This window comes from Macaca fascicularis, chromosome 9 (genome assembly GCF_037993035.2).
Source record: "Macaca fascicularis isolate 582-1 chromosome 9, T2T-MFA8v1.1".
In the NCBI taxonomy this organism is placed as follows: Eukaryota; Metazoa; Chordata; class Mammalia; order Primates; family Cercopithecidae; genus Macaca; species Macaca fascicularis.
Window position 1 is genome coordinate 12,473,484 of NC_088383.1, and position 21,464 is coordinate 12,494,947.

General features: G+C 36.9%; 1 protein-coding gene across 4 annotated transcripts in view; it reads right to left on the reverse strand.

Moving 5' to 3' along the window:
* The window catches only part of USP6NL (USP6 N-terminal like), a 154,706-nt gene that overhangs the window by 118,479 nt on the left and 14,763 nt on the right, over positions 1-21,464 (reverse strand). For 2 of the 4 annotated variants that reach the window (XM_045399541.3, XM_045399539.3), the window contains exon 1: positions 66-292. The exons of the other annotated variants lie outside the window; for them this stretch is intronic. In XM_045399541.3, the coding sequence (XP_045255476.2) occupies positions 66-138 (73 nt within the window). In that variant the 5' untranslated portion in view covers positions 139-292. Of the gene's footprint in view, positions 1-65; positions 293-21,464 lie in introns of those variants that run through there. 4 annotated transcript variants of the gene reach the window in all.

Genomic DNA, 21,464 nt, shown 5'->3' on the forward strand with positions numbered 1-21,464 from the left:
TCCATACTTAGCAAAATCTGAGTGCCTTGAAAGTGCTTGATTGTTCATTCTGCTAATGATCCTACCTTCCTTCACTGTGGCTGCTTTTTGCCTTGATGGTGTCACCAGCTCCTTTACAATCTGCAAGACTTGAATCATTGCTAGTTAACAAGCCAAAGACTCCAGCTGCTTCCTCTAGAAATCCAACAGGTTTCATCACCAAAAGCTCATTTCTGCTTTCAGAAAGCTCAAGCACGAACACAGTTGAACTTCAGAGAAATGAATGCTTTGCCTAGCTATCCACGAAGGCTCTGAAGCAGTTAATAAGAAACAACGAAAGGATAGGCTGTATCTTCTTGAAATGATGGATTCAAAGTGATTTCAGCACATGTGAAAGCCCCATCCTTAAAGTCCAAAATGTATTACTATGCACAGCCTTAACTAGTTATAAACAAAACAAAACAAAATGTGGGTAATCTTCCGTAAATCACTAAGCAAAGTGAAAACATTTTCTCACAAAAGCCATGACAGAAAAAATAAAGTGCTCTGCTATAAATTCTCACACAGTGCATCACAGATGCTATGTGCAAGTTTTTAAGTAGTCAACCAAAATACCCTGCACTGTCGAAAGCCTTAATACTTTTTTCCAATTTCTCAAAAACCTTATATTTGAAACAGAAAATAAAATGTGGATAAAAATAAAATCTATCTTGCTAACTCTAAGCTCCCAGATTTGCATAAAAGATATGGTGCCTCAAAAATATCCTATAAATTCCTTATCCTCCTCCTCACATATACACCTCTGACATCCCAGTCCATGAATAGAAGTCTAAATTCACATGCATACTAGAAATTCCCATAAGAGTCTGTAAATTCAATGGTCTCAACATCAAGCGGCATGGACCAGATAATTTCAAAACAAGTATAATCACTAATCCTTCCATATGATTTTTAACAGCCAAGTTTTAACAAATGATGAATTAATATTTAATACCTTCATTATATGTTCTATTTATCCCATAGCAGCCCTTCTCAAAGTAAACCTACAGAGTTAACTGAGAAAAATGATATTCAGGTGAACGTGGCTAAATGCTATGTTTATTAAACTGATTCTCCACCAGCAATTTGTTCCTCTTACTGTACTGCCAATTTTCCTCTCCTATTTTTCTTTCCTTCCCATGAATTATTTTTACATTTTTAACATACCATAAAATATTAGATCCCAGAGTAAGTCAGAGGCAGTTCCTTTGCCTTCAGACAGTTAAAGGCTTATTTGTTATTTTCCCATTTTTCAGCTGGACAACTGAGCACAGTGAATCAACCAAGGTTACAAGAAAACTGATCCAAAACTCAGCCTTCTGCTTTCTCTCCAGCAAGTGCCCTCTGTACAAATGCCTAGTTTTAAAATTCAAGGTGAAGTTTTCAGCTCTTCAGACACAACGTGCTACAACATATACATATATATCACCCATAATGTATGCTCCATATGGGTGTTAGGTTCAGAAATCAGTGCTCCAAGCCACGACAGTGAAATACTTGGAAAGGGAGGACAAAAAAGAACCACTCTCCTAATTCCCTATCATCTTTAAAGAACATGTTTGTACTCACAACCTAAATCGAAGTAAGAGTTCAGATGGGTCAAAGACCAAGTTTTAAACCTCAAGCCAAAACTGTGATCCTGAATGAATCCCTCTGAAGATGTAAATTTAAACAAATAAAGGTGAAAATCTAACTCCTCAATTCAAGTTTCCCCAATTCTTTCTGTGCCTCATCCCATTTCCTAGGGCAGTTTGGGACACGTAGTAAGTGTTAAGTATCTGCTGCCTTTGTTTTCCAATCACGTTTCCAGCTCTTGAGAAATTACTTCCTCTCTTCTGGAGAAGACCTTCGGAAGGTACTGTTTGACAGGTAACTTTCCACTAGCTTTCCTCTCTCCCAGTCTCTCTCGTTCTGCAAGGAAGGAGGTGTGCAGGACAACTATTTCCTCCATACCTGGTCAGGGAAGAGAAGCATATCTAAATTCATGTCTCATAAATTTCAATCATCATCTTCCTTATCTCACTGGTATTATCACTGGTTTTGAAAATGAAAATCACATAGCAATCTCTTTGAACACACTGGTTCACTACCGTCAATGCTTAGCTTCTGCTAAGCAATCAATAGCTTTTTCTTGTTTCTTTCCTCATTTTTCATCACACATTACATTAGTAAAAATATTTGATCACATACTCTGATATATATAACTGAGCTGAACTCTTTAAAATGCCAAAGTCATAGAAGACAAAGACAGACTGAGGAAATGTTACAGGTTAGAGGACAGTCGAGTCAGGATAACAAAATGCAACACAGGATCCCAGATTACATAGTGGCCAAAAAGGGTTGAGGGGAAATATGGGACATTTTGGGAGAAGTGGTGAAATATGAACATAGTCTATAGATTTATCAGTTAATTTCCTGACTATGACCACCGCACTGTAGTTATGTAACAGAACATTTTGGATTTTAGGATATATACTCTAAAATAGTTAAGGGTAAATACTTCAACTCACTAACACTTCAGAAAAAAAAAAAGGCAATACTATTAACACAGGATGAGAAAACAAATGTCATAAAATGTTAACACTGGGGAAATCCAGGTAAAAGAATATGAGAATTGTCTATGCTATTCTTGCAACATTTTCCTAAGTCGGAAATTATTTCAAAATAAAAAATTAGATCCTGACTCACTCACTCTATGGAATGTATCAATCCAAAAGAGGCACGGTGGAGCTGTGGGACAACATAGGTGGCTCTTCTCACTTCAACATATCCCATTGGTCAATTTCCTCCATGCCATGATCTGAATGTCTAAGTTCCCCCAAAATCCTAACCCCCAAGGTAATGGTATCACGAAGCAGGGCCTTTGAGAATTGATTAAATCATAGGGGCACAGCTTTCATTAATGGGCTTAGTGCCCTTACAAGACATAATCCCAGAGAGCTGCCCTGCCTTTCCACCACGTGAGGAGAAGCCAGAAGGTGCCATCTATGAACTAGAAAGCAGGCCCCCAACAGACATTAAATCTGCCAGTGCCTTGATCTTGGACTTCCCAGCCTCCAGAACTGTAAAAAATAAATTTCTATTGTTTGTAAGCTATCCAGCTTATGATATTTCGTTAGAGCAGCCCAAATAGAGTAACACAAGTGCTACATCCCACTGGTTAATTCGACTGTAACTTCATAATAAGTCCTGATATCTGACAGAAAAAAAATCCTCCCTCTCTGATATTATTTGGAAATGTCCTAACTACTTTTGGCTCTTTACCTTTCCATATAAAATTCTTTCCATATAAAATTTAAAATCATCTAATAAGTTCCCTGGTAAGCCTGACTGCGATACAATTTGAATTTCATTGGTCTATATGTTAACTAGGGAGAAATGATATTTTTCTGATACAAAGTTTTCCTGTACAAAAACATGGTATATTTCTCTATTTCTAGGTCCTCCTAATATCCTTTTTTAAAACTATATGATTTTCCCTTAGCATTCTTTTTTGTTTGTTTTCTTTTTGAGATGAAGTCTCGCTCTGTCACCCAGGCTGGAGTACAGTGGCGCGATCTCAGCTCACTGCAAGCTCCGCCTCCCGGGTTCACACCCTTCTCCTGCCTCAGCCTCCCAAATAGCTGGGACTACCGGCGCCTGCCACCATGCCAGGCTGATTTTTTTGTATTTTTAGTAGAGACGGGGTTTCACCATGTTAGTCAGGATGGTCTCGATCTCCTGACCTCGTGATCCACCCACCTCGGCCTCCCAAAGTGCTGGGATTACAGGCGTAAACCACCACGCCCAACTTAGAATTCTTACATATCTTTCATTAGATTTATTTCTATTTTTTCTGATACTACTGAAAACGGAGTCTCTTAATTACTTTTCACTGCTGATACATAAGCATGCAACTAACTTCTGTACATTAGTTGTTTTTTTGTTTGTTTGTTTTGCGGGGGGACAGAGTCTCCCTCTGTCAGTCAAGCTGGAGTGCAATGGCACGATCTCAGCTCACTGCAACCTCTGCCTCCTGGGTTCAAGCAATTCTCCTGCCTCAGCCTCTCGAGTAGCTGGGATTACAGGTGCCTTGCCACCACACCTAATCTTTGTATTTTTAGTAAAGACAGGGTTTCACTATGTTGCTGAGGCTGGTCTCAAACTCCTGAGCTCAAGCAATCCACCCACCTTAGCCTCCCAAAGTGCTGGGATTATAAGCATGAGCCACCATACCCAACCTCATCTGAAATGAACACTTCATTTCCTCCTTCCAATCCTTATACTTCTAATTCATTTTTCTTGTTTTACTGCACTGGCTAAGACCATCAATACAATATTTAATAGAAGTGGTTCTAACCAGCATACTTTTCTACTTTTTTAACTTTAAAGGGATGCTTTCAACATTTTCCAATTTAAGATGATGCTTGCTTTAAGCCTTTTATAGATACTCTATCAGGCCACTCAAGAGGCTAAGGCGGAAGGATGCCTTGAGCCCAGGAGTTTGAGTCTGCAATGAGCTATGATTGCACCACTGCACTCCAGTTCTAGCCTGGGCAACAGAGTGAGACTTATCTCTAAAAAAAAAAAAAAACATTTTTAGCATTTTTAAAGAATGCAGATATAGATACCCTTCATCAGGTTAGGGAAACCCCCTTCCATTCCTGATTTAGAAGAGTGATTTGAGAATATTATTTTTAAATGTCAATACTTACAATATATGAAAATATCATCCTTTGTAACTACAGAATTTAAAACTTACAATAAAAACCTTTCTATTTCAACTTAAAAATGCAAGGGATCACTTCATCTCATTTTACTAGGTACTTGCTAGATACATGCAGTGATGAGCTACATCTCGTTTGTACCATCTCACTGGTAGCTTGAAGTTTTAAAATTGGCTGTGGTGGGTGTTTTTATACCACAGAAATTAGCAAACACTACAATCACGGTTTTCTCCCTCCCACATTCCCCAGCAGCTGGTTGTTAAACATTTACCGGCACAACGCTGGGTGCAGGGGGAAAAAGAGTTTGAAGATCCTGTAAGTAATATTTACATTCATTCGACAAGCATTCATTGAATATTTACTATGTGCTAGGTAGGCACTGAGAATTAGAGACTTAAGACGCTCACAACCAAGAAGAATGTGCTAAGTGGCAAAGTAGCGCTAAAACCAATTTTGAGTTGGCAGGGCAGGTTTCAACAGAGCATCAGGAATCAGGGAATGTAACATCAGAATACCATATGAAAAAATCTTTCAACTCACAAATTGATAATCACTCCCCTGTCTAAAAACATTAATGGCTTTCCATTTGCACACAGATAAGTCTAAATTCCTTAGCACAGAGTGTGGCCTCATTTATAATTTAGTCCCCATCTACCACTGCAGATACGATTCCTGAAGTTTCTTGCCAGTACTACTTCAATTACACGCAGTGGGCGCATGACACTTTCCTCCATTCCCTGAATACAACACCATTGCCTTTGTATATTCCATGCCCCCTGCCTACAGGAACTTCCCCATTTTCTCTACTCAGATTTTCAAGACCTAATTTTTGTTATCTCCTTAGAGAGGTCTTCCCAATCTTCTCAGGGCATTAATTAGCTGTTCCCTCTCTTCCCATACCTACAACACCCTATACATACCTAAATCTATCAGAACCCTTATCCCAATTAATTGTAGCTATTTACAAGTTACTTTCCTGCCCCAGACCATGTCCCTCATGGGGGAGATAGAGTGGATCTATGGTCTGCAAACATTTTCTATAAAAGCTAGATAGTAAATGTTTTCTATTTTGTAAGCCATCATGTGGTCACTGTTGTAACTACTCAACTCTGCTACTGTACAATACACACAGACAATACACATGTGAATGCGTGTCCAAATATGACCCATAGGCTGTAGTTTGCAGACTACAAACCACCAGTGGGGGTTGGGGAGGCGGCAATGTCTAAAGACATTTTTGATTGTCACAACAGGAGGTGGAGTACTATGGCATCTAGTGCATAGAAGCCAAAGACGCTGGTTAACATCCTACAATTTATAGAACAACCTCCACAAGAATTATCTAGTCCCAAAAGTCAGTAGTGATGAGTTGACAAACCCTGCCCCAGACATGTTCCTCATGGATAGTGACCTTGTCTTGAGTAACATCTGAAGCTTTCCTATTATAGCTTTAGACTCATTAGTTGTTATTTAATAAATATTTGGGTATATCAATAGTTAAACAATAGAATTTCTAAAAATTTCCAAATTAGACAAATCAAAATCATGATATCCATTGTGGCAGAAGAATCAAAAGCCTTAACCTTTTGCATACTATCTGAACAGTAATATTATGACAGGAATTTTATATTAACAAATATAGTCATGCACACAAATTTAGTTACAAGGATGTTTGCAATGTGTATTGTTTGTAATTGCAAAAAAAAAAGGGGGGGGAAATAATCGAAAAGTCTGACAATAAGAACTTAATAAAGTTTCAGTGAGTGTACACCATGGAATACTAGATGGCATTAAAAAAACTGGACTCTAGACAAATGATTGTCAATCTGCAGTGAAATCACCTGGGGAGTTTCAAAGAGGACTGATGGCTGAACCCATCCACAGGGACTGTGACTGCATTGTCCTAGGGTGCAGCCTGGGCACCACAAAGTTTAAAAGCTCCCCTAAATGATCCTTCAGCCATGGTTCAGAACCACCGTTCTAGAAGAATGACATAGGAAAAGCTAACTATAAATGACTACGTAAACATGAAAGGTATAAAATATCATGATTTCACTCTTGTTGGATGGATGGATCGATGGAGGGATGAATGGATGAATGACAAACGGATAGAAGATGGATGGATGGATGGATGGATGGGGGAGGCACACAAAGGAAAAATATCAAAATCTTGTTTGGCCCTAAATAGAAAAAGTACAAGAGAACTGGTATAATTCTAAAGCAAAATTATACTGCTATTCAGAGCAAATAATGTTATAAGTAATTCACACCAACACCCTAGTCTCTTAAAGAATTACAAACTAATAGGTCTCTATTTTCTTCTTTTTGTCAAACACATCTTTAATAGTTTTTCTTATTATTATAATAATAATGCATGTTCAGTATAGAAAAACAAGAATCTAAAACTAAGCCAAAAGAAAATAAAAATCTGTCTTAGGTCCCACATACAGAGATAAGCACTACTGACAATCTTTTAGACTTACTTTGTACTTTTTTGTTACTGATTTTACAAAAATGAGGTACTATTATGCATATTTTTTGGAACTAACATGTTTTCACACTTTCATATGTGTCATCAACATCATTTTTATGCAAAAAACACAGAGAAGAATATTTGGACTGTGCTCTAAGCCTACAAATTCTTTTGATCATACGAATAACAACCCAGCATCTTTTCATTCTTGGCAATGATTCAGACTTTTTTTAACCCACTTTTCAGAAAACTTTTTTTGCTTTCCTGGAAATACATTTCAGAATTGAACTACTGTCATCCTTTTCAGAACATGTAGATAAATGAGATGAAAAAAAAGTGAGAGAGAATTTTATTGTGACAAACATAATCTGTAAATATTCAAGATGTCCACTGGCCTGAAAATATAAAAAGACTGTAGAATATTAAACTATAAACCATTTCTAACTCTTCTCTCTTTTTTGGGTTAAGAAATCAACTTCCTTCATTTATTTGTCATTCTACTTAAGTTTGGTTTGCTTTTGGGTTTTTTTGTTTTGTTTTGTTTTGTGTTTTTTTGAGACAGAGTCTCACTCTGTCGCCCAGGCTTCGTGGGGTGGCTCGATCTCAGCTCATGCAACTTCCGCTTCCCAGGTTCAAGCAACTTTCCCTGCCTCAGCTTCCTCAGTAGATGGGATTAGCCCGCCACCATGCCCCGCTAATTTTTGGTGGTGGTTGCTGTTGTTGTTGTTGTTTTTGAGATGGAGTTTCGCTCTTGTCTCCCAAGCTGGAGTGCAGTGGTGCGATCTCGGCTCACTGCAACCTCCACCTCCCGGGTTCAAGCAACTGTCCTGCCTCCTGAGTAGCTGGAATTACAGGTGCCCGCCACCATGCCCAGTTAATTTTTGTATTTTTGGTAGAGACACGGTTTCACCATGTTGACCATGTTGTTCTCCAACTCCTGACCTCAAGTGATCCGCCTGCCTCGACCTCCCAAAGTGGTGGGATTACAGGCAGGAGCCACCACGCCCAGACAATTTTTGTATTTTTAATAGAGACAGGGTTTTGCCACGTTGGCCAGGTTAGTCTCGAACTCCGGACCTCAGGTGATCCGCCCGCCTCAGTCTCCCAAAGTGCTGGAATTACAGGTGTGAGCCACCGCGCCCAGCCTCTACTTAAGTTTTAAAGGAGGAAAAATATAGTCACTTCATTCTAGAATGTAGAAAATCAACCTCTACAAACTTCTACAATATAAAACACAGCACATTATTACAAAAAATAAAAACTCATTGACAACTTGAAATTGGCAGATGTGGAAAGAGCCACAGAATATGTGTTTGTGGATGACAACATTATCCTCCTCTCATATAATTTCAAAGCAGATTATATGATAGTAATTGTTTATGAACAGAAGTATTTGTATTAATAGAATTAGCAATTCATTGAAAATCAGTCTTTAAAAATACTTTATCAAATGATAATTCATTTTGCTTATAAACAGCAGACAAGAAACCTGTCAACTCTCTAGCTCAGTGGACACTATCATAAACATGTACAAAGCTTTCACAAACATGAGAAATAAAAATATATTATTCCAATTCATCTTCACAACATTGGGAAACTCTTAATCTACTGACTATACAAAGTGTATTCTAAAGGCAATAAAATCCTGTTCATTCATACAAGATTTCTTATGTATCTAGTATGTAAGAGGTACCATGCCAATTGCTGTTCTACAGGGGTAATCAACCTCCTTCCATTCTACAAAGAGAAACTGGCATTAAATAAATAATTACAAAATTAATGATTAAATTACAACTGAGGTGACTCTTGCAAGTAAAGGATGACAGGAGAGTTGTGCCCTTACATGGAAAAACAGTGTTAATTAAAAGCCATACGTAATATACTATAACTGAACATATTCTAATTTACACGTTACATTTTCAATTTTTAAGGAAGTCTCCCGTTGTGTAGAACTGACTTTTCTTTTAACTTTGCAAAGCCACGTGCAAATGGACACAGAAATATGGAAAAGAGGTTTAGTCATAATATGGAAATTTAAATATGACTTCATTTTCAAAATCAAAAATTCAAGAAAACAGAGCATTCAACTAATTTGGACCTACTCTAGATTCCAACAAAGCTATCAAATAACATTATTAGTTTTAAAAAATTCATTATTGGCCAGGCACAGTGACTCACGCCTGTAATCCCAGTACTTTGGGAGGCTGAAGCGGGCAGATCCCCTGAGGTCAGGAGTTTAAGACCAGCCTGGCCAACATGGCAAAACCCCAAAAACTACTAAAAATACAAAAATCAGCCAAGTGTGGTGGCGGGTGCCTGTAGTCCCAGCTACTCAGGAGGCTGAGGTGGGAGCATCACCGCTTGAGCCCAGGAGGAATTTCAGTGAGCCAAGACCACGCCCCTGCACTCCTGCCTGGGTGACAGAGCAAGACCCTGTCTCCAAAAAAACACATTTAGCTCTATGTGTATAGCCTTGGAATAAACGTTAATTCAACATAACATCACATTTAAGATAAAAGGTTCATATGTGCACATACATATAAAACACGTAAATATAAAGACAAACATATTGTCAAAGAATTCACAGAAGCACTTGAGTATTTAAACACAGACGTCCCTCTAACATTCAAAGAGATTTTTGTAGAGACTTCCCCCAGTATGAAATCTGTAATCAACATGACACATTAATTACAACAGCGATGGAAGGCTGCCAACAGTGTCCTTGACAGAATAGTACCTTAGGCAAAACTCATCTTTGGTACTTATTATTCTCCATTCTTCCTCCCTTTCTGAAATCTTTTACTACTTCTGCTTTTTTGGTATACTATACATTATCTCTCCTTTGACCATTACAAAATGGTCCATGTCTCAAAATAAAACCATATGAGGCCGGGCACAGCAGCTCACAAACTGTAATCCCAGCACTCTGGGAGGCCGATGTGGGCAGATCACTTGAGTCCAGGAGTTCAAGACCAGCCTGGCCAACACGGTGAAACCCCGCCTCTACAAAAAAAGACAAAAATTGGCCGAGCGTGGTGGAACACACCTGTAGTCCCAGCTACACGAGAGGCTGAGGTGGAAGAATCGTTTGAGCCTGGGAGGCAGAGGCTGTAGTGAGCCAAGACTGTGCCACTGCACTCCAGCCTGGATGACACAGCAAGACCCCGTCTCAAAAAATCAAAGAAACAAACAAACAAAAAACCATATGAAACTCCAATAAATATATAAAAGCTACACTGCTTCATAACAAAATTTTTGGAAGGTGCAAAAGAAGCATTCAAAGTTAAAATCTGTGATTTTTCAATAATCATTTTGGAAGAAAAGACTGTTTTAGAATGATATGATGAAGGAGAAAATGTAAACAGTGAGTCTATGAAAACGTTACCCTGTCTAACGAGGAAATACCACCTCACTAGGATGGCTACTATCAATGAAACAGAAAATAATAAGGGCTAGGAGGATGTGGAGAAAATGGAATCCTTGCACAATGTAAGCTGGTGCAACCGCTATGGAAAACAGTATGGCAGTTTCTTGCAAAATTACAAAAAGAGTTACCATATGATCCAGCAATTCCACTTCTTGGTATAGACCCAGAAGAATTGAAAGCAGGGTTCCGAAGACGTATTTGTACACCTCTGTTCACAGCAGCATATTTCACAACAGCCAAAAGGTGGAAGCAACCCAAATGTCCACTGACAGAAGAATGGATAAACAAAACGTGGTCTAGACATACAAGGGAATATTACTCAGCCTTAAAAAGGCGATTCTGACACATGCTACAACATGGATGAACCTTGAAGACATTGTGCTGAGTTAAATAAACCAGTTACAAAAATACAAACACTGAATTATTCCACTTATATGAGGTACCTAGAGTAGTAAGAGGCCGGGAAGAGGAAGAAATAAGAGCATTTAGTTTAATGGGTACACAGCCTCCAGTTTTTCAAAATGAAAGGAGGTGAAGAGATTCAAGGTTGCACAACAATATGAATGTACTTAACACTACTGAACTACACACTTAAAAATGGCTAAGATGGTAAATGGTATGTATATTTTACCATAATTTTTTAAGTTATCCTGTCTAGAAATCAAATAATACAACAGATAGCAACTATGTGATGTCATTTTGAGCCTACTAGGCTAGTTATGGTGAAACTGATATCCTTGTATACCATTACCAGAGTAATTGTAAATGGGTGCAATCTTTTCTAGAAAGGCAAAATAATTAGGCATAAAAAGTTCTACATTATAAATCTAGCCTATAGAATTAATTCCAGTTTAATGAAAAAACGGCAAATTCATCAGTGACACTCATTCTATAAACATTTTTAAAAACTGAGCCATCTTAAATGACCAAAAAACAAAAAAAAAAGGAAATGGTTAAATAAGTTATGATGCATCATTACCCTTAAGGAATATAATTGTGAATTCTAACCATGAAAACAATTACAGAAATCTGTTTTAAATACAATTCAATGTTAGAAATCCAAACATAAAATTGCATATACACTATGAATGTGATTATATAAAAAAAACTAAACAATACTAGATCATAAGCAGAAATGCAAATGGCTTCTTTAACATAGTGAGGTTACCAGTAATCTTTTTCCCCCATTTTCAAAATATATTTATTTTAATGTTGTGGTTAACAACAAGAAAAGGGGGTTGTGGAAAATGAAGAAAACTCATTAGTTTAAATGAAATTAGACAAAAGTATAAATAGAGGCAAGAGGGGAGTGCTTACCTAAACTAAACTTAAAATCCCCTCTAACCCACCTGTTCTCCCAATACCAAGCTTTCCCTAATTTCTTAATGTCAGTCTCAATCTCTCAATGCTGGGTCTTCACATACGTTGTTCTTTCTGTTCAGAACACTCTCCTCTTCCTCTTCACTAGGTCTCAGCTGGAACATTTCCTTAAAGTGTTCCTCCCAATCTCCCTGTGAGGACAGATTCCCTTGCTCCTGTAGGAGCAAAGACTCCTTGGATGTCCCTTTTGGTATTACTAAGAATGTACTACTTGCTGAATGTCTGGCTTCCCCACCAGTTCTATGCTATACAAGGCCGAGGGCCCTGTCTGTCTTGTTCTTGGCTGTATCATCAAAGACCACCACAGAAGCAGTACATACGTAGGGGCTCATTAAGTATCTGTTTATACTAAAACTAAAACAATTATTATTTATTCAAAATTACAATTCTCTTCCTTAAAACGTGTTTTAAAATCAAAGATTCAAACACCATGACCCCTAAAATATTTTAAGAAATTAATTTATAGTATCATGTGTCTCAAAGTTGTCTAACTTTGAATTTCCTATCCTTTGCAATATTCCAAGTTAATCTTCTAGCTTTCACTATACCTTGCAATTATTAAACTTTTAAGTCATAACTATAAGATGATAAGTATTCTGACATTTCATATTAAAATCTAATATGACCCATAAATCTCTACAGCCTAATGAGAATCAGAGTCCTGAAATGTTCATTTATTCTATTTTTGGCTGAAGAAAATTTATCAGGACAAAAGAGGCACCAGGTTATGAGAACAGCTAATCTTTAGTGAAGCAATCTCGATTTATATATGAATAGCTATAGCTGTTTTATTATTATAAAACAATTAAATTCAATACTGCTATACTTTATACCCTCATTGCATTTGTTCAGTAGCATCTTGAGATTTTATCAGATAATTCAGAACAGGAATTCTGCTAAAAAGGGATCTCTCCATAAAAGGCAAAGGCTGTCTCATTTCACGGCCATCTCATATTCTAGAAAATATTTCATGGTCATTTTTTTCTCAAGCCTTTGTAATAAAAGTAAAATAGAAACTAGTAAAGCAGAACAATAAATTCTGTACTTATGCAAGAGATTTGAATCCTATTTCAATTCAAGTAGAAATGGGGAATTTTCTACTAAACAGCTAAACGTGAAGGAAATCTAGAGATCACCAAGCAGTCTTCCTTTCTCTTCAAGGCAGGCTTCCTAACAGAATGTCCCCTAACCAGTCACACCTGTTAGGTCAGATCCCATTACAGGAACCCTCCATCATCCATCATCTGAGGAACAGTCTATAAAACAACTGGTCTGTTGTCTTCAAAAACATCCATATCACAAAAGGTAAATAAGATCTGAGGAACTATTCCAGATTAGAGGAGATTAAAGAGACTGGATGACTAAAGGCAATGTGTGAATAACACTAGCTGAATCCTGTATTGGAGGAGCAAAATGCTGTAAAGCACATCATTGGGGAAACTGTCGGCACTGGAATAAAGATCATATATTAGACAAGTCTAATTCATTTATGTGATTATTTTACCGTGGTTATGCAAGAGAATGGCGTTGTTTTTCGGAACCACACTCTGAAGTACATACGGGAAAAGAAGTTTGATACATGCAACCTACTCTCAAATTGTTCAAAAATAAATCAGTGATATTTTTAAATACATTTTCAGAAATAATATTTAAAAATAAAGAATTGATACTACTGAAAAAATAAAAGGAGTATATGTAAGAATTTCATCTGCTGAGAAGAGATACACACTAACGAAAGAAAAAAATAATGAAGGAAAACTGTAGATCTAGACATTGTTATATTTCATCAGAATGCAGCCAGCACTGAGCTAGAAAAGCGTATCTTTTCAGTTAGAATAAAATGTCTGGTGTCTAACAATTTTTACATCACACTGTGGGGAAAAGAGTAGTAACTCCATTTTTATAATACAAATCAAACATTTTTAGGTAGCTTTTGTTTTTAAGCACAGAGATACTGCTAAGGAATCATGTGAGAATCAAATTCCTTTTAACAAAGTCAGTTTGGATACCCAGATAGTAGAAGTAGAGTTTTTCTTCTGTTCTGTGCAAAGACCCCCATGTATAGATGTATATAACATACCTATAGGTACAAAGTTTCTATACAAGGTCTCATTAAGACTGATTTTTTAAAAAACCACAATGGCCCCATTGCCCCCATGTATGGAAACCCGGATAAGATAATGGCAATGGAGAAGCGCCTTTTCTTATCCAGAGGAGACACTGTAACAGCAGTAAAGGTTTCCCATTAGCAGTAAGGCAACCTGCTTTACATAGCTTCTAGGTCACATCTATCAGCAGAAATATTTTTTATAATAAAGCATGCCAACAAAATACATTCTAGTAGTCATATTATAATGGCCTGAATTAACCACTTAGCATGTAAATTGCTGTTATGTTAGTTAAAACAACAAAGTTAAGCAGGTTTGAAAATTAAATTCAATCTCTGCTGCACCATAATTGTCAAAAGTAAATAGTTTGCAATGCTCTTCCAACACTGGTAATAGCTGGTTCCTCCTCTTCTAATCCTGAACACTTCACACATCACCTACATCACATATCATAGAAAGACAATAATGTATAATTGTTACCAAAGGAAAACACACAAGACCAACAATTATAATTTACATAAAAACTTAATACATATATACATGTTAGCTTTTACAAATTTCTCTCAAGTTAAAATCAAGCAAATATATTCTCCCTTACCTTGCAAGTACTAGAATATAACAAGGTTTACCAGTGAAGAGATCACGGTGCTTTACTGTACAGTGTCCAAACCTTTACTAATGCATTCTATAAATTCCATTTCTATTCCATTCGTTTAACATCTAAAACAGGCAACTGTATTTTTAAAAAGACATTGTGACTCCAAATGCCCCACAACTTAATATAAATGTTAATGAATATCTATTAGTCGCTGACTATAATCTTTTTATATTTTATTGTTTAAAGTTTAACACCTGAATGCTACCAATGTGTGAGAACAAAATCAAACCAGTGCTGCTCCAGGTACCAAGGCAATGCCAGGGGAAGTCAGTTTCTAAAGTCAGAGGGAAAAGATAGCACTCTACTACCCACTGCCTGTACAACGACCACTATCTCTGAACATGAATAAGAATAACCCATAGGAGAAGTTTTCATTTTCACCTGACGTCCTAACTTCTGGGCCACATTCATGATACAAACATACAATGCATTTCAGTTTTAAAAAAGAATTAATTTATGGCTCAGTGCTTAAAAGTAGGAGTGGGAGACTGGGATAAGGGGAGGAACTGGGAAGATATTTTCACTCTAGGTCTGACCTTTCTAACCCATAGCTTTAAAGAGAAGCTGAAAAGAATTACTTTCACAGTCACCTTGTCTATCTCCAAAAAAGTCACACCAAAATACTATTTTAGATCAATTTTGAGGAAGAGAGACAGAGGCTTGAAAATTTCTAGTATCAATTTCTCACTCCAGGAAATGAGATTTCTGTACAATGGCACCCATCACATATACTGATAGCCTCAAATTCCCTTAGTAGAAGACGTCTATTTGTGTTTAATGCAAAACATGATAATATATAGCTGTCCAGATACCACTGTAAAAACTGGATGTTAATTATGTGGAATTTTATTCAGACCATGTAACAAATCTCACTAAGCTGTGCTTTCCGCTACGTCTTTTCACAAATAAAAAATATTAAAAATCATACATATAATATTTTCATATAGAAATCCAGTTTTGGAGAAGTTAATGTAAAAGAGATATAGATTTTTTTTCCAACCAGTACATCAATTCTAATAACACAGATTCAAAAAGAAAACTGTAAAAATCAAACTCTATTTTCTAAAATTAATGAAAGAGATAACAAGACGAATATTTAAGAGCATTAATTTGAAACATAATTCCCCTCTGAACTCTGGCTGCCAGGAGAACAAGCAGAAGGAAGCAGAGAACACGCGCCTGCATTTCGAATGATGGTACTTCGGAAAATCCGACTCAGAGCAACATAGCAGGCCCCCAAACCCTGAAAAGTGTGTTTCTTGTAATTTAGGATATTCTGTAACTAATACAGGAATTTCTTGTTTTACCCAATAGATGTACGCCTATAAGGCAAAATAAGAAATGAAAATTTTCTCACTGACTTAACAGTAAATTTTAAGAGTTAGAAGAAGGCTTCCAGATGATCTATCTGGTATCTACATTTACAAATGAGTAAAGGATGTGTGGGGAGGCGGTTAAAGAAGTCAAGCCACTTGCCATACATAATAACATCGCCACCAGCAGCAAAGCCAGGGTTCCAACTCAAGTCTCTGGGACTCTGGGAACATAAAGAGGCCTGCCATTGGAAAACTTACTGCTTTCAGAATGGAACTCTAAATAGTTCTCTTAAGAATGGAGTATCTTGAAACTATTATAAAGAAGTCATTTGGAGCACACTGGTTTGTGTTGTACTAAAAAAATTTCATTAAAGTTGATTTACATATAAAATTTATCTATATTATGCAATACGTTGTAGATCTAAAAGAAAATGTTTAATAACAGGTCTATAAAAACTAGATAGATATAGCTTTTGAAGAATAAAAATATAATAGTAGGTATATAATTTGAAATTTTAAGATTTAACTAGTAAAAATAATTTAGAAGCTTTACTGAGCTTATACTACTACAGTAATTTACATTTATGCAAAAAATTAAATCACTTAATAAAAGGAAAACAGGCTTTTACAGAAAATGTTTTGTTTAAACATTTTAATTTCTTGATAGAGGTGTGTATGAGAGGGGGAAAGGGAGAGGGAAAATCAAATAGACAAAATGTAAATATTTGATAAATCTGACTAAAAGGAATGTGGAAATTTTGAGTACTATTTTTACAACTTTTCTTGTTGTAAGTTTGAAAAAATATCAAAAGAAAATATATAAGAAAAAATGTAAACCACCTCCCAAAAAGTTTTAACTTAAAATATCAAATATACTCTATAAATAAGAAAAGCCTATATTAAATTCATATTTAATTTCCCATAGTATCAAACCAAGAATTACTCTTTTTATTTTTTTGAGACAGTCTCACTCTGTCACCTGGGCTGGAGTGCAGTGGCTCAATCTCAGCTCACTGCAACCTCCACCTCCCTGGTTCAAGCGATTCTCCTGCCTCAGCCTCCCGAGTTGCTGAAATTACAGGGACCTGCCACCATGCCCAGCTAATTTTTTAGTATTTTTAGTAGAGACGGGGTTTCACCATGTTGGCCAGGCTGGTCTTGAACTCCTGACCTCAGGTGATCCGCCCACCTCAGCCTCCCAAAGTGCTGGGATTACAGCCATGAGCCACCACACTCGGCCTCAGAATTACTCACTTTTCTACAGCAAGTGGTCAAAAGAAGATAAATTAGCTAAAAGCACAGTATATTCCACTTTAAATAGTCAGTATTAACAACAATGAAATACACTAAACTAAGAAATTGATCACACACATTTTCTGAGAAGCAATTTCTGCTGGCATTCTTCACCAACTGACTACAGTTGAAGGCTGTCACAGATCTGACAGTGACCCCGGCCCACTAAATGCCATCAGGTTCCCCAGTAACTGTCAGCCACAAAGTCTCCATACATTTCCAAATCCCTCTCCTCCATTAAGAAACACTGTTTATATATTCATTTTAAGAATAACTAATATTTAGAACTTTATATTCCCAAATCTAAATTTATCAAACATAAATGAGTCTTAATATAACAAAAGGATACCTGTTAAACTTTGTAAGGGGATTTAAGATTCCATTAAATAACAGACATGCTGGCATTTCAAATACAATTCAACTTAAATTTTCTTTTAACTTCTACCCAACTTTGGAAGCACGCAGCTATTCCACAGTTTATCTACCTAGATAGGCTACTGTCCTAGAGAGTTTTAGCCAGTACTTATGGGAAGTTTTCTGCTACTTGGAGCACAATTTTTTTACTTAGTAAGACTCAAAAGGATCCTTCTACTACCACCAAGAGATTTAGTAATCTATTCAATTATTTATAATATTACCTGCTCTAACAAATGTTCAAACAAATTGTTCTTCACTTCAGCATGAACACTTAGTTCCCTGCTCCAGTGAATGAAGATCTTTACTCCTACACTACTAGAAAAACACAAATACACTACCCCACAAATTACTCACTGCCATTACTCTTCCTCAGGTGAAAGAGAAACATTTCATATTGAAAAATGACCTCAAAAAACTCATTTCATTATTTAGAACAAAGGGCAGAATCAAACACTCCAATGTCATAGATTCACTCCTGTATTACCCAGCCAGAAAAGAAAAACTCTTAGGAAACCTATCACGTAATTAGTTGCAGAGCAAAACTTGCCTGAAGAAACTGAAATAAAATACAGAACATTAAAATTTTAAAACAGAGCAAATAAGCTAGTTAAGTGTTGTTTTTGTTTTGTTTTTGGTTTTTGTTTTTACTTAAAGCTTTGGAAAAGGAAATTAAGTAATACTCTAATTACTTTTGTGTTTTGGTGTTTTCACTTAGTTGTTTTTTTTTTTTTTAACATATTCTACCAAAATAATCACTACATTGTGCCTTGCGTACAAGCTTCTCTTGTGACCATTTATATTATGGATCTGAGAGCTCATTTTCAAATCATAGTCACAGTCTGAGTATAACAACTTAATTTAATATTTGGTACCATCTGAGAAAAACAAAATAGGCAAGTGTGATAAATGCTAAATACGCAAATACAGAAAAACAACAAAAATTTATGTACTAAAAATCAAAAGGCTTTTTGTGGATTGTCACTAAGTACAATCCACAATGAAATACACATCATAACAGCATCATATAGTACATTTTCCACAAAACAGATATTCAGCCTCAGAACGTGATAGGCTATATATCCACCAGAATAAAAGCTGAAAAACATCATGAAAATTCTAGATGGGGTATTCCAACTACTGTGCCAAGAGGGTGCCATGGCAGCAAGCCAAGCCTGGCTGCCTGGGCTGAGACGTTAGAGCCAGGTGCCTCTAAGCCCTAAACAGCTTCTTCAGTTTATCCCACGTGATGTATAGCTATGACCATGTTCTAGCGCTTGATAACATGGAAAGGGTTGGGAAATACTGCATAGATAAATCTACCCAGACACACAAATATCCAATCTTTATTTTAATCTCCAGAAAAATATTGGGGGGAAAAAAGTTAACCCATCATTCCCACCCAAATCTAAGTTTGGAAATTCCATCTAAACTTCAATGACATATATTGCTATTTTTTAGCCTGTACCATGCATCCATAATTTTTTTTTTTCAAAAACAAGAACTCTGACACACTTGATCACGACCATTTGGAAGACTTACAACCCCCTAGAAACTGCAGCACAAGACAGATCGCTCTAATACTCCCTACCCTTTGGTACAGTGGTCTACTCAAGAACAATTTTTTTTGCTAAAGAAAATCATCAAATTGACAAGAAAAAGAAATGTAACTCAGTCTGATTCAAAGGGAACTTGGAAAGAACTGAAAACTAAAAACAAGGCAAGAAAGGGTGAATACTGTCTGTGTAACCAATCTTTTTAACTGACATCTAACAAAATATCTGTTTGTCAGGGTAATTTTTTCCAGAATGAAATCTCATTAAGTTGCTCCTCTAACTGAAATCCTTTAATAGCTCCTTAAGCCCTACAGGATCAAGTCCAAACTTCCTAGAACGTAAATGACCTGGACCCCAATTTCGTCTCCTCCACCTTTACAATCCCCCTTTCCTATCTCTAGACACCAGAATGTTCAATTCGCTAGTAACACCTATGAGGAGTCAGAACATCACACCTTTCTCACACTGCTCCACCAGCCTGGAATGCTTTGTCTCAGGTGAAGCTCTACACTTACACTCTTCTCATGGCAACAGCTCTAATTTCACCTAAAAATAATAATAATAAAACACAGAATAGCTCCTGCATACTAACGACATTACTTACAAACACCCAAGGTAGTGCAATATTTATTGAACACCTATTAAGTGCCAGGAACAGTGTTTGGCTCTAGGAACGAAATCATCTTTGCCCCTCCAGGAGCACACAGATTAGAGAAAGATACAAGCAAATAAGCAGATGATTTGAATACAGCTTGCTGGGTCCCAGAACCAGGCAGGCAGACTGCTATGGAGAAGCAGCACACAGGGCTCACCTCCCAGCTGGAGTGCTGTGTGGGTGACAGGCAGTGGCTCTGGGAACTAGCAGACTACTCAGAAGCTGATTTTTTTAAAAAAGAATCTGAAGTGTGAAGTAAGGTGTTAAGTCCCCAATGGCATTGTTCTTTCTCTGTAGCTTCCCCTTCTTCACACAAACACACAGAAATAACAGATGAAAGAGAAGCACAAGTCACTAAAATGGCATAGCTATACCCCAAACATCTCCACAGTTCAGAAATCTAACAGGAACATAAAGTGTGAGGCACACTGAAGGCACAAGGTCAGCTGGACTCTGGGCCCAGAGTAGGACAAAGCAGCAGGAAGTTTTGTCCTGTGGGGTAACTGTAAAGAAAAGTTTTCCCTAGGAATCAGGGTCAAGAGTCAGGCTCTGTGCCTAAAGCCAGAAGCTGGGGTGGCACTCTTCCTTAATTATGAAACTAGATTGAAAACGCTTCTGCTAACTGTGCTGAGGCTACGGCTTACAGGAAGTTGCTGACCTAATGCCAGCTGACTGAGTGACTGAATCTGTGATGTCCCCAACGTCACCATGAGACCAGTGCTCTGACCCACTAACACAGACCTGATTCTGATCTGGGAACTCCAAAGCCAGGCAGAGACAACTGTGAATCTGCTAGACCAGCAGGAAAAAACCAAAAATCACAAAAAGAGAGAGAGACATAGGAGCAAAAATACTTCCATCGGAATGTGCCTGCAAATTACAAAACATGATGAAAACATCAACAATCACAACATAAATTCACTGAAGATAAAATTTTTAAATTATCAAATGATCTGAAAAAGACTTTAAAATAAGCATGTAAAAGATCCACAAAGAGATAAAAGAATGACAGAACCAATTGTTTTAAGTAGAAATGGAAAAGAATTAGTGGATATAAAGAAGAACCAGTTAAAAATCTTGCAAATGAAATATAAACATTGTAATTTAAAGATGAAAAATATTATGTGGTTCAAATACTATTAGCTGCTTGACAAGCCACTCCTCCCCTCTGCCTTCATCCTCGCAGGACTGTGATCTCTGTTTTGTAGGGTAAGCAGTGTACAAGACACCGTCCAACACCAAGATTCAAACATGAAAGGTGCAGGCTACTTGTCTTCAAAAAAACTTGCATCTGCAACACTGATCCTAACAGAACCCAAAAATTGCAGAGTAGAAGGAAATTCATTTTACTTTCCAAAAATGTAAGCGTTTTTAAGTTAAAATGCTTGCCATTTATTTTAATTTTTGTGAACTAATTATCATTTTCAATAGAGTTAGCACTTTACATTAGATAAACATTC